The 15326-nt window shown below is 35.7% G+C and overlaps 1 protein-coding gene across 4 annotated transcripts in view; it reads right to left on the reverse strand.

Moving 5' to 3' along the window:
• Positions 1-6382: 6382 nt before the first annotated feature.
• Positions 6383-15326, reverse strand: part of creb1b (cAMP responsive element binding protein 1b) — a 14877-nt gene continuing 5933 nt past the window's right edge. For 3 of the 4 annotated variants that reach the window (NM_001441411.2, NM_001441412.2, XM_087266434.1), the window contains 7 exon segments: positions 6383-8635; positions 8967-9120; positions 11600-11782; positions 12967-13106; positions 13182-13282; positions 14380-14526; positions 14707-14819. In NM_001441411.2, the coding sequence (NP_001428340.1) occupies positions 8491-8635; positions 8967-9120; positions 11600-11782; positions 12967-13106; positions 13182-13282; positions 14380-14526; positions 14707-14811 (975 nt within the window). In that variant the 5' untranslated portion in view covers positions 14812-14819 and the 3' untranslated portion in view covers positions 6383-8490. 4 annotated transcript variants of the gene reach the window in all.

Genomic DNA, 15326 nt, shown 5'->3' on the forward strand with positions numbered 1-15326 from the left:
TAAACCATCCTTTTAACTGGTTTAAATGTCCGGATATGTCTTGAATTAAGCCAGTTTGGCGGTTCAAACCGGGAACAGATGAAATGGCCCCTAAAGAGCAGACTTCCGAGCATTTATCCTTCTGTATAGGGTAGATCTGTGTGTTGGCTGAAACTCTGGATCCAATAATCACTCAAATCCTCAGGCCGTCGAGCTGGTAGCAAAATAAAATAAGTCTTTTATCGCGGCATATGAGGAAAGTCTGGTCCATTTAAATCGGCTAATTTAAGCTCCGGATTTGTATGTCGTTATTGGATTCTGTTCACCGAGTCTCGTCGAAGAGTCCCCCGCTATCCCCTCCTCCTCGCCGGCCAGTGCAGCAGCGATCCTCTCCCCGCCACCACCGCCATCTGCTCAGAATGACGCAGGTGATGACCCGCCCCTTTTTGACATTCCATCATTTGCGATTGGACGAGTTGCCAAAACAAAATAAATGTTTGTTCAGGGACTGGTAATTAGAACTGTCAATCACGCCGTCATGCTAGAGATTTAAACCCCGCCCGTTTACACACCTCTTTGTGAACGGAATGAAATGGACTACTAGCGTACTGCATAGTGTATATTGTATGCGTACTATTTTTTTGATTGTGAAATATTAACTGTGTAGTTGCAACAATATTACCCATAAGTTTAGCATTCATTCAGCGAGTGGTTTAAGTGTTAAAAACTTATCATTTGCAGGGACTAAAATCTAACTACTTTGAAATAAACTCTTAATAACAGATAGCTTATGTGCAGTGTTAGGGCAACGCATTACAAGTAACGTGAGTTGTGTAATTTTACTTTACTTTCTAAGTAACGAGTAACGTACTTTAAAAGTAAAGCAATATTATTTTAGTTATTTTTTTTATGTAATGTGGGACTAAACTGTTACATATGTCCCAACTTTGTTTATTCGTCTGTGTAAACTTGAGGTGCATTGTGAGTTCATTCTTTAATTGTCACTAATCCAGCTTAATTAACTGCAGATTTCAATGTCGATTTTGATAGTCATATTAATATTTGGTTATATTAAATGATCAAATATTTGATATTAAAATTGACAAAATATTCTAATTTTACTAATTTGGCTGTTGTTAAATTGTTTCCTAGCTGCATGTAAACAATGTCCATCACCAGTAACTGACAGCAATTTAAGATCCAAGCAGGGGTTCCCAAAATGTTCAGCCCGCGGCCCCTAAAATAACAATGCCAGTGATTTGCGACCCCTAAATTCCACAGAGGTTGTTATAAATATACAAACGCTGCTAACACAACAATAGGCCGGTATAAACATTAGCATATTTACAACACAAAGTGCAACAGTCTAACAAACATCATTTTTTATATTAATTTATTAATTTGTTTAATATTAACCTCAACTAAAGAGACTGGTGTGCATAATGTTGTCAACACAAGTCTATTCTTGGCAGGGGCGGATTTAGTGATTTGGGGGCCCTAACCAAATTCAGACCGTGGGGCCCAAAAGATTTAAAATGCACCTTTTGTGATTTTTTTATTTTATTTTTTTTTAAATGATTTATTTAACTGTTTTTTCACTCTATTACTCAATCCCTAATTTTCTACATTTTGTCTTAATGCAAAATAATAATAGCAACAATAATAATGTAAAGCATCTTGTAAAACTTTTTAAAGCATTTGTTTTCTTAAAATTAATACATGACTACAAATTATATATTTAAACCTAAATCTTTACCTAATTTAAATGCTGGACTGCTCCATAATTGAGGGTGGGGGACACATTTGCACAAATGTAATAAACATTAAACTTTTATTTTTTTTAAAATCTCATCATACAAAATGTGATTAGAAAATTATGTTATATATAGATAATTTATGAGTATAAATTATAAGTATTTATTCGGGGGCACTCAGATTTCATGGGGCCTTAAGCAGCCGCTTGACTTGCTTATTGGTTAACTCTGCCCCTGATTCTTGGTTTAATTTTGGAGACCACCAATCAGAGATCATTCTCAATGTTCAGTTGTGACCTGTATTCATAGTTAATGTATTTAATTAAAATAAAGATGTCAAAGTTTAACCTGGTGCTAAAATCAATCTGCTGCAGCTGATGCTGTTGCTGTGTTAATCTAACCTAAACACGAAAAAAAAATTAAAGGCTGATGTCTTTTCATTTGCACGTTGTTGTTTTTTTTAGTATTAAAAACTACATTTTATTTTCTGTGCGTTATGGATAAAAGATGATAATTCTAGACGTTCAATTTATTTTACTTTTGGAAATCACCAAGGGACTCATGCCATTGTCCTGTGACTCCTGAGGGGGTCCTAACCCCCACTTTGTTAACCACTAATCTAAGCCCTATTTTATTATAATGTAAGAAGCGGTTGGTTGCTTTAGATTAAAGACATGAGTAAACCAGTTGCCTTTGAAAGCAGTAAGTTGACTTTTTTTTTCAAAATGGGGTGAATTTAATTTGTGCTGTTTAAAATAGAAAGAAATATAACAGTAAAAATGTTTTGGTAGTATTTCATCAATCTAAAAATCAGGGTGTTCTCTAAAGACAGCTTGATTAGACTGTTTTAAACAGTTTATGGCGCGCAAAAGGAGAACAAAAATAAAACTGCCTTGTATTCAATATTTTGTTCAGCTGGAAATGTTTCATAATATAATATATTCTCCAATCAAGTACAAATCATATTTGCGCTGATTTTACTTATGATTGATCTTATAGATGGCAACAGATATTTTGATCTGTTTTTGTCAGATAATGTAACCTTCAGCGTTAGTTTTTGTTTGCTGGAGTTGTTTTCACTGACTGAACATACCGATTCTGCACTTGTCAAGATTGTTATGGAATGTCTAAAGCAGGGGTGCCTTCCTTCAGCACACCTGCCTGGAGGTTTCTAGTTTACCTAGTAAGAGCTGGAATAGCTGGTTCAGGTGTGTCTAATTAATGTTGGAACTAAACTCTGTAGGAAACTGGCCCTCCAAGACAGAGTTTGGGCATCCCTGGTCTAAAGTGTGTAATCTGATGGTGGTTTGCATTTTCCAGCTTCTAGTGCGAATTGGCATTTAGTGGCTTTAAACTTTTTAAATGCATTTTAAAGGCCAGGTTACACAACACCAACAGATGCAGACAAAGGTGGAACACATGCAAAGTTGCAATGAATTCTAAAAAAAATATTTTTTATAGATGTATAGTAGTGCTTGTTAACAATGTATCTGTGCGCTTTATCATTTCTTTATCATTCTACTCATGAAACTACTTTTCTTCACTTCTGGTCACATGGAATGCCTCTTATTTTTGCTCCGCCTTTATCAATTCAACCTTTCTTTGTTTATTTTAGCAACATCTGTCTTTCAACGATCCAAACCGTTTCCAAAGAACAAGATCAGGCACCACCCTACATTTTTAGAACAGTATTAATCTGATGTACATCCTAATATGTGGGGGAAAAGAGGGTAGAACGAGCTCCTTTTCATTTAAAGGCACAGGCACAAAAACTGCTACAATACCCCATCTGACTCAATTTTTAAAATGAGTATAACAGCAAAGTTTGTATGAAAAAAAATGTGCATGTAATACTGTGCATGAACTTTCACCAATCAGTCAGTCATATTGCATAGTGTTATGCTGTATTCCAACCTACTTGTACCATCTCCTAATGCACTCTTTTTATGAAGAAACATAACATTTTAATAATTTTATATAAAATATAATTTAATAATTGAACATCCTACTTTATTGGTGATGCAGAGGCACATTAATCTGCTTTCCACAGGTCTTTCGAAGTGGAAAAGTCTAGTGTTTGCATGGATGTGCATTCAGAAGTTGTAATCAATTGCATCTTTTTAATAGTCCATAATATTTTTGCAGATGAAATATGTATAAAGCATGAATTAAATGTTCCATCGGGTTAGATTATAATTGACCATTCAAAACTCTTTACCCTTAACCATTGTGCATCCGCCATGTTTGTAGTTTAATACATTTTACCCATGTTTATAGTTATTCAAATTCCCATCCAGAAACTAGAATAAAAAAAAAATGAAATAAACTAAAATGATTAAAAATAAAACCTAATTCATTACTACAGGTATATGATATCCATTACAGCAAGCCTGGATTTGCACTTTCGAATCTATATTACACGTGCATGCTATTTAAGATGGATAGTATATGAATTGGGACAGTGTCATTCACAATGCATCATAGTTCCTTTTAATGAAGTTGGTTTTAAATATAGAGCCTTTTTTACTTGTATACTTTGCTTCAAGCCCGAATTTATGGAGACTCACTTCATTTTTTGATTGTTTATGGCAGTGGTGGCCAACCCTGTTCCTGGAGAGCCACCTTCCTGCAGATTTCAGTTGCAACCCATATCAAACACACCTGCCTGTAATTATCACGAGGTGCTCAGGTCCTAATTAATTGTTTCAGGTGTGTTTGATATGGGTAGCAACTGAAATCTGCAGGAAGGTGGCTCTCCAGGAACAGGGTTGGCCACCCCTGGTTTATGGCTTAGTTACAATGCTTTAACAAAGACTTTCTAACTAATCTTTATGAGAAAATACTTTTACATCCAGTTTTCATTGGCGGAAAACAACTCAAATTGTCACAATTGTCAGCTGTCACAATCAATATGTCGTCTTATCGCACAACACATGGACATGACCTCAATAATTTTTGGTGATGCACTGCAAAAAATGCTTTTCTTACTTAGATTTTTTGTCTTGTTTCTAGTCCAAATGTCTTAACAGATTTTCTTTTAAGGAAAAACTCACTTAATATTGGCATTTTATTTCTCAAAACAAGACAACATGTTTTGCTTGTCTAGAAAATGCTTCTTGATATAAGAAATTTTTAGATATTTAGACTAGAAATAAGACAAAAAATCTAAGCAGAAAAAGCATTTTTTACAGTGTGCAATATACACTCGCCAGCCACTTTATTAAGTACGATTTACTAGTACCGGGTTGAACTCCCTTTGCCTTTAGAACTGCCTTAATTCTTTGTAGCATAGATTTAACAAGGTACTGGAAATATTCTTCAGAGATTTTGGTCCATACTGACATGATGGCATCACCCAGTTGCTACAGATATGTCGGCTGCACATCCATGATGCAAATCACCCGTTCCACCACATTTCAAAGGTGCTTTATTGGATTAAAATCTAGTGACTGTGGAGGCCATTTGACTACACACTCGTTGTCATGTTCAAGAGATGTGTCTGAGATGATTTGCGCTTTATGACATTGTGCATTATCCTGCTGGAAATAGCCATCAGAAGAGGAGTACACTGTGGTCATGAAGGGATGGACATGGTCAACCACAATACTCGGGTAGGCTGTGGCGTTGACATAATACTCAATTGATACAATGGGCCCAAAGAGTGCCAAGAAAATATCCCCCACACCATTACACCATGCACCACCACCAGCCTGAACCATTGATACAAGGCAGGATGGATCCATACTTTCATGGTGTTGACGCCAAATTCTGACCCTACCATCCTAATGTTGCAGCAGAAATCAAGACTCGTCAGACCAGGCAATGTTTTTTTTCCAATCCAGTCTTCCACTGTCCAATTTTAGTGAGGCTGTGCAAATTGGTGCCTCAGTTCCCTGTTCAGCTAACAGGAGTGGCACCTAGCGTGGTCTTCTGCTGCTGTAGCCCATCCACCTCAAGGTTGGATGTGCTGTGCTCTTCTGCATACCTCGGATGTAATGAGTGGTTATTTTAGTTACTGCTGGCTTTTTATCAGCTGAAACCAGTCTGGCCATTCTCCGCTCTGACCTCAACAAGGAATCTGAGCCCACATAACTGCAGCTGACTGAATATTTTCTCTTTTACGGACCATTCTCTGTGAACCCTAGAGATGGTTATGCACCATCTCTATTATCAGAGTCAGTATGGTAAAAAAAAAAAAAAAAGGAAAACTAGGCATTGTACAGGCCCAATAGCAACCAGTCACAGTTAATTTTATATTTGCATATAATTTGCCCAAACTTTTTCTTAACTGTTTTTTTTTCCTAGTAATTGTATTTGTTCTAGTTAACTTTCTCCTTCTTCTCATGAATCTAACTTAAACCTAGAACAACAAAATTAATTGGCACTTAGAAGCCCTTAAATTCCAAGAGTGCAGTTTGAAAGGTCTTATCTATGGGCATCCCGTATATTCATGAACATTCCAATCATTTGTTGTTGTTTTTTTTCACCACCCTGGAATGTACAACCTTAAAGCCCAAGGCCCCCCTGGGGTCCTGGTAGTCAAGGGCCCCTCAACACTGACATTCAGACTAGGGGTCTCATTCATCTCTCTAGTGCAGTAGTAAAGTTAAGCACACTGCACCTTGGAAAATGGTATTTCAAACCACTCATTACTCAGTATTAGTATTTTATTAAAGATTTACATTTGTGTACAAAAAGGAGGTGGGGGACAACGAGTATACACAATTGTATTGTAACAGTAACACAGTGCAAAGCTTCTAAAAATGTAAGCCAAGTCACAGAGTATATACAATACACTTCTAAACTTTTGAAACACTATAAAATCCAACCGGGTACTGTACATAGTGTCCAAAAGGTGAAAGCTATCATACAAAAAAGTGCATGATTTGTTTGTCCAAAAAATGAGTAGGATCAAACATTGCTTTAGATTGATTGATTGATTGGTCTTTTTGTATGCATCAAGGTAAACACACTTATTCGCATAATTCAGAGCTCACTTTGGCCGTCATGGCAGTAGGTCAATCTCATTGCATACAGAAGTATGTACAAGAGGAAAAGATGTCCGTTGAGAAAAATAAAGATGTTATCGCTGAAAACAGACAGACATTTGCATTTTCTCTGATAGCTGAGGTCAGTCCGTCCTTCTGAGCCAATTCAGATTCTCGTGTCAGAAAATAATTGGTTTTGTAAGAGAAATCGGGTTGCATGTCAGCTTTGGCGAGCAGTTAGACTGCAGATCTGGACAGCGAGTGTCTGCTGAGGAGAGATTGCTTCCTTAATTTGTCACGCTTGAGCACGTAAAGGACACGTCAGGCAGACACTTCCAAATTTAAGAGCAGCAGCAGATGATGTACTCGCCAACAGATGACAAAAGGTCATTTCTTTCACTATCACTTTCGCTTAATCTCATTTAACAAACTCAATGCAGAGAATATGCAAAATGTCAGACTCCAAACAACATGTGAAATCCCTTTGTTTTTAAACAACCTTATAACAAATGTCAGACTTAAAAAAAAAAAAAAAAAAGACTAAAACTGACCATTTTTGTAAACAAAATATAGCTAATATTATAAAGGCAAACTGTAACTTAAGGTACCAACTGCTCAGACAAACGCAAACAGGAAAAAAGAAACCTAGAAGTCCTTTTTAAATGTATTTTTTATGAAATAGCTGCCAATATGCATATGCCATAGTAGATTGATAACATACACCTTTTAGTTATGTTACCAAATACAAAGACACCACGTTCATAATGTTGAAATGAGAAAACTTGATCATATAGCAAAGCCAATGTAATATTCATAAAACATGCGTTAGCCTGTAATGCCACAGATAGAATGTTTTGGATCCAATCCAAATGTAGCTCTGATATAGAAGCATAACTCAAAAGTGATCTGCCAAATATGATCAACATTTATGTAAAGAAATGTTTCAACCTGCTAAGTATTTCCGATTCACGTCTGTGCATATAAGTGTGAGCAAATGTCAGCAATAAAATAACCATTCTCTATCATGTTTGTGCAACTGTTGCTACTGCAATGGCAGGATTTTAAGCAAATAAGTTTAGATCCAATTTAGTCAGTCTACGTAAATGAGCGAAACATGTCCAACTGAAGTTATACATGGGCTATATTATTCTGTATACAATACACAGTTCAGTTTATAAATGGCATAGATTCTGTAAATCAATATTCATCATTTTATATACTTTGTTCATATTTAAAGGTAAAAACTTAAAACACAACAGCACTATACGCCAAATAAAAGTAACAGTCTGTCACGTTAAACAAAACAATTGAATTCCAAGAGGGAATGATGCCAACACATCTCTCTCAATCACCATCTCAGTCTATCATACTATTGAAATGAGAGTTAAAATAGTATTTGTAACTCTTTTAAAAGTCACTGATGACTTAAAACACCAGCACACTGGAAAAAAGGTAAACATTTTCCCCACAAACCCCTCCTCTGAGTTTCGGTTTGAGTCCAGGAGTAAAGACGGCTGAGAACACTCTTGTGTTTTCAGCATTTTTTTTTGTCTTTAAATGACATGATTCAATAATCCTAAAGGAGTTTTGTGTTGGCCTGGGGGGCTTCTGTTCAGTTCAGTTCCCGCTCTTGTGTTCATACAGGCAGTCTGCAGCAATTTTAAAATAAGAAAACATTTAGAAAAAAACATGCGTCCGTGTCTGGCTGACTCGCCCTTTAGTCTCTGTACACGTGAATCGGCCAGAATGAAGAGAGAACGGCTGGTGCGTCACTCGGATTTGTGACAGTACAGGTCTTTGAGTGCTTTGAGTTCTTCGATGAGTGTTTTGTTCTGGTTCTCCAAAACGGCCACGCGGTTCTCCAGACACTTGACGTATTCCTTTTTCTTCCGACGGCACTCACGAGCAGCCTCTCTGCAAGAGGACAGACATTTTTAGATCTACTAAGCAGATGTTTCTTTTCATTGTAAAACAGGGTTGCTAAAACAAATCGTCACTGCCAGTTATATGTTGTGAGCCTTAATTTTCTATAAAAGAGTCTTGACAAAAGAAGCACTTTTGGTAACAAGATTCATTTGAACCTCTTAACACCAGGTAGAAGTGGTAAATGTCCTAGAAGAGATAACTAAAATGTGCCAATACAAAAAAAAAAAAAAACAAGAACGTTGCATTAAAACAAAACTCAGATTAATCATCCCAGAACTTATGATCACCAATGGTGATCTGGCAGACTTTTGCTTTTTACCTGTTTTTCATGAGACGGACCTCCCTCTTGCGTGTGGCCTCTTCAGCTCCTCCTTGGCTCGGCAGGGCAGGGGAGGACGCCATGACCACACCTGGAGCAATAGTGCTGGTTGGGGCTGTACGAATTTGATAGGCCTGAACGTCTCCAGAAGCAGCTATAGGGCAAATAAAACAGTCAAAAAAAGCATTAATTCAATAGTGAATTTGACTTAGGGCTGTGCAATTAACTCCATTTTGATTTTGGCCTCCAACGTTTATGACAAAGAACATTTAGGATAATACTATTATTTAACCATATCTCATTCCTTTCCGGAAGTCCAGATTCATTCTTGATTTATTCCTCAGAAAAGCCCAATTTTACATGGAAATCAGTAAAATCATGTGATATGACTTTTTCAGTGTGGGACAAGCTTGATTTATTGAAGTGTATTCGCTTGATTAAGTTTTTAAAAGTATAAAAGAACTATTTTGTGCATGTGCATGCTCTGAGACCAACCAAAACAGACAAGTGAAGCCATATTGTAGCACAATGTCCATGCCTGAATGATCAAATCTGATAATGCGATTTTTATTTTTCTTCAATAAATATTTCAAATATATTGTTCATTTCTTTAGATAAAATAAAAATGTTGTTTTGTTTACATCTTCAGAATAAATAGGTCACAATTAAAAGTTATTCCTTAAAATAATAAATTACCTACTAATAGGGCAAGTAAAATAATTGTATTTTTGCTTCTAATTTGTTTTGTTTCTAGTCCAAATATCTACATTTCAAATAAGAAACTTTTTTGTGTGTGTGTGTGTGTGTGTGTGTGTGTGTGTGCGCATAAATTTTATACTTAATTAGATACAATTAATCTTTATTACACCTCCAGACATCATTTTGTGCCAAAATGTTTTAAATACTCTTAAAATGCTTAGTCACAGGCCATAAAAACACAAGCAGATGATAAACTTTCACCCTGTTATGGTTAGACTTAGCAGTGACTCTACAAATCACGTGTTCTGTGGTCCCTGGTCAACTCTAATTCAGACTAAATGCTGCATATCTTGCGATGTGACTATTGCAGATGCGCACATTGCAATATCGATGCTGAAATTATATACTGTGCAGCCCTAAATCAAATACATGCAAAAATGTCAACGTGACCCTTGGTGATTTTTATTTACATAAAGCCGTGTGTAAGAAATTAACAGAGTTGAGAATGAAAATGCAAACAGTAAATCAGATTTGTGTGGCTCTTAAAGTGAGGATAGGTATATTCCTTTTGCCGACTGTGCTCATTATTAATCAAACAACAAAAGAAAAGGACAAAATCACTATTTCTTGACTGAAAGACTTTTGTAGCTTTAATAAAAAACAAATCAAGTTTAATTCACTGCGAAAGCTATGCTGAAAGCAGTTTTTGTTTTCATTTGTATATTTTTATCATATTGTATTTTAATTTAGTATTTTCTATAATTTCTATTTTTTTTTACTTTGGTTTTTAGTTACCCATTCTGCTGCAAATTGAGAATTGTGGAATCAAATCAAAAACGTTTTGGTCTTGTGGCTCACTCAATTAGGGTTGGGTATCGTTTTTTTTTTTTTTCTCGATACCGGTGCTAAATCAATACTTTTAAAACTGTAACTGTACCTGAACCGATACTTTTTAGCCACACACACACACACATATGTGTGTATATATATATATATATATATATATATATATATATATATATATATATAAAATCATTATAATTGAACAATATAAATGTATATTTATAATACGTTAATGTAAACGTAAAAAAATATATATATTTAAATTGCATTAATATATTTCTTTTGATCATTTGTTTGTAAGCATAAATGCAAGATTTACATTATTAACATTACATTAGCTTACTACTAACCTGTAAGGCTGTCATCAAAGTCAGGGAGCACATATTTTTTTCTGGGTTTGGGGCTTGTGACTACTTTTACATGGACATCATTGATCTAATGATTTGCCTTAATCTGAATAAGACAATAATGATTCAGGTGTTTACATGAGCTGCTTTTTGAATGTTACATTCATGATTCCCAATTACACGTTATAGCACATAGATCCATTAATGTCATTGCGTCACCAGCCAATAAATGTCCTGCGAAGTTTGTCTGTGGTCCTTTAAGATTATCAAAAATCACTGTTTATGTGGAAGACTCTTGATCAGAGTATTGTCTTAATCATATTAAAATAAGAGTACTGGTGTCCATGTAAACATACTCTGTCTTTGACAGCTTCTGACGTCATCTGGCACATTATCAGTAGATTCCTCACCTTTAAGTTGATTCCATGAGCCCTCAAATTTCATAAATTTGATGAGTTTCTCCCTTACACGCAGCATTTGTAAAACATCTGCTGCATGTTGGTGTGTCAGAATCCTTGCTTGTAAAATATAGCCATACTTTAGAATGCTTAGTTTAAGCAAATTAGATGAATGCGATCATGCGTACTGCGCGCTTTGCTCTTTTGGTGTCCTGCTTTTATGTTCTTATTGCAGCACCGAAATTCATATGCTGATTTGATCTGCTCCCCCCCTTTTACTTATAGCAGCACAGAAATGATCAATTGCATCTTTTGTGAAAGATCTAGGAGAATTTGCACAGCTCACCTTGTACCACCACTTGATTGCTGGGCACGAGTATCTGTTGACCGTCACTGGTCTGGGCGTACTGCAGGATGGTGGTTCCTGGCTGGGCTGCTGCTGCATTGGTCATGGTGAGAGTCTGCAGTCCCTGCACTCCATCAGTGCCGTTATTTGCAAGCTGAATTGCTCCACCCTGTGTAATGGCGACTGAACGAGAAACGGCAATCAAGAGATCATTCAAAACACAGTGTCTGAAAAGATTGCACATGATGCTTTTGTTTTAAGAACCAGTATGATGAAGTTATGTTCTAATGAAGCTTCAAACAACAGAAATGTGCGCACATCTAGAAAATCTTGAAGGCAGGTGCACGAACAAAAAACAAAAAACAAACATTATTAGCAAAAGATTCAAAGTAAATCGGCACACTGCCACTAGCTCTCAGAAATTTTTTTTTTAATGTCTATCACAACGTTTCGACCGACATGGTCTTCATCTTCAACCATGTCGGTCGAAACGTTGTGATATTGACATTTAAAAATTTTTCTAATGAAGCTTCAAACATGTTGAGCAGTGATTATGAAGTTGGAGATACAGGTTTTAAATATAAAATATCTGAAAACATCCTGCTTGTTTCACACATACTACAATGCGTGTATGATGCAGAGCAGAGACAGGAACTGGCCGTTGTGCTTTCATGTAGCACAGGTTTGAAGTGTGCTTACTGTTGCCATTGTAATCCATAGTTTGTAGAAAAGTGTACATTTTAAATCCATGTAAACATTGTCTTGAGTGATTCCATAAATCTTATGCTGAACTATAATCCCAACATATAAACTGAACATGCATACCCTGTGATGTGACTATTATGTTTATGTATATATATATATATATATATATATATATATATATATATATATATATATATATATATATATATATATATACACCCAATATATTGTGCATCCCTAGGTGCCAGTGTCTTTTTTTTTTTTTTTTTTTTTCACCTTCCAATTATATTAAATGCATTTTGAATTATTATTTTTTTTCTTTTTTGGGCGCATTTTGCAACTTTTTGGACTAAACATTTTTATGTATTTAATTTTCCTTAACTAATGGAAATGAAGTGTTTTGTACTTTTTAATAATGCATTTACAATGATTGGTGCAAAATTGTATCATATTGTCATTGTTCATTTTGTCACAAACAACCTGCTGTTCTCTGTATCCAGCACAGCAAAAAAGACAATGCGAAAACGATCGCTGCAATGCTGAAGATGCACTGCAACTGGAACGCAGTGCCACTCAAAAACGGCAAGCAGTATGAAAGCTTTTACCTGTTCTCGTGCACAAAAACTGGACTGAAAATGCATTAGTGGTGGACTGTGACCTACTGTACTGGCCGCTGCTGGTCTGATATATTGGGGTTGGCACAGTCACTGTAGTGATGGCAGGCGCAGTGTCCTCCTCAGATTTCTCCTCTTCGATTCTTGGAACTCCTGGAGCGTCTGATGACAGGTCGTTCAAGATTTTCCTATAGATCACAGACAGCTGTTGACTGGAAAACTTTCTTTATGAAATTCAAAACCATGGAGAAACGTGCACGTACCTATACGAGGGACGTCTTGAAAGGATCTCTCTTCGTTTTTGAGAGTCTGTCACGCTGTCTACTGACTCCTGCGAGTCCTCACTCTCTGCTACTGTGGAAATCTAATCAACAGGAAATTGTGTCATGCGTAGGTCTTACTATATTTTTGGAATACTTTTTTTTTTATAATATAATATAAGCTATTTATAATTCATTTAGCTTAGCATCTCTAAAATGTGCTGCAATTTAATTTCAAACAAGCAAATTGCACAAGGAAAATATTTGTAAGTTTATACCTGGTATTTAGATGCATTTTCAACAGATCGATAGGCAGTGGACAATGCTAAATACTAGTCTATGATGTAGTGTTTAGTCTATTTTATAAAATGGTGTCAATGTTTTGAGATTGACTTTTTTCTTCTTCCGTGTCCTGTGGTAGCTGGAAACATTATTTGATTTGATATTGTCTTAATGTAAACTCTTCAAACTGCCAAAAAACATATTTTTTCCTACTGAACAAAAACATGGTTATGGGACATGCTGTAAGAAAGTTCTCCCTGTGCTCACGTGGATATCTCCTGGGTTCCTCCCACCGTCCCAAAACATGCAACTTAAGTTGATTGATAAATCCAAATTGGCACCAAAGACATGCTCCTAGTAAGTAATTATATCTTAAGAGCAATAACTAAATTAAAGCTACATAACAGTTCCCTCATGTCAATCTACATGACAATCATGACAATGACAATCTAGATCTTCAGTAAACAATTCTCGCTATGAAACTGGACATAGAAGATGTTACATGGGAGCACTCAGTGAATTGAGTGTTTGATATAAATGACGAACCGCATAACAGAATAAGTGGGAATGGTCTTGACGTAATCTGAACAAGTGATCAAGAGATTTAAAAAATTGTAAAGACGCTCTGCTGACCAACTAGGAAAAATAATCTGAATCGACATTCAGAACCTATAATCGATCAATTTTTTTCAGGTTAATTTCTTTTAAATTACTTAATTACTCCACTTTGTGTGGGGTCATGTGTAAAATAAAAGAATTGTTCTTCAATCGTAATTGACTTAATGTTCAATTAATCAAGATTTAGATTTTAGGCCAAATCACCCAGCTCTATATCCAACTGTGATTTGAATCACAGAAAACGCACCCATATCAGGTGAAAATGAGTCTCAGACCCAATGGATGTGTTAAGATGTCTTACCTGGACAGTCTGCACCTGTGGTGACTGAATGACTGAAGGTTGAGCAGCCTGGATCACTCCATGCACCTGCACCGTCTGACCATTAGGCAGCTGCACCAGGGTGACTGTAGGTGCTGTGGCACTTCCATGCCCGGCAGCCATTGTTACCTGACCAACACATCACACACACTGTCATCCTGACTCCAATCTCACTTTTTTTGTATTTACAACTATTATTATTATTATTATTATTATTATTTTTAATCAGATATTAAAATGAATTGCAATATGTCATGTTTCTGATATCCACTATAAGCAATTGATTAGTATTTTTATTTTTATTTTTACCTGTGCAAGAGTGGCAATTTGGGCCTGTGTAATCTGTTGGCTCTCAGTTTCAGAGACAGCAGTGTCTGCACCCTGCTGGGCATCGGCTCCCGACTCCATGGTCATTGAGTTAGCTGGTGAGAAATATAATGGAAATTTAAACAATGGATCGATACGGCAAACTATATGTAAGCTAATTGTTACATTTTTAACATTACTTAGCAATATATGATTGTTACTCATTTTTTAGGATTTCAATGTGTTAGTGTTAGGCTTTATTTTGGATAAAAGCAAGTGAAATTTAAAGCATAGCATTATTGTATACTCAAGGTTGCAAATGTTTTTTTTTTTCAAAAACACAAATTCATAGTAAACCATTGTTCAATAGCTTTGTCTTAGTGTGAAAAGATTTTAAAAATCTTAAGAACCTTTTGTGAAATAGAAAAGTTTTTTTAATGTTCCATTTGAAGAAAATAAATAACTATTATATTATATTTTATTATATCAAAAGAATCTATATTTTAAGTGTGTTATGGAATACTGCAGAATTCTAAAAATAAATTACATGATCTTAAACTGGGCATAAACAGGAAATTAATTTTCTAATTTTTCCCCCCAATTCATCTGATTCAAACCATGTA

The sequence above is a fragment of the Danio rerio genome, chromosome 9 (genome assembly GCF_052040795.2).
Source record: "Danio rerio strain M-AB ecotype USA chromosome 9, GRCz13ab, whole genome shotgun sequence".
In the NCBI taxonomy this organism is placed as follows: domain Eukaryota; kingdom Metazoa; phylum Chordata; class Actinopteri; order Cypriniformes; family Danionidae; genus Danio; species Danio rerio.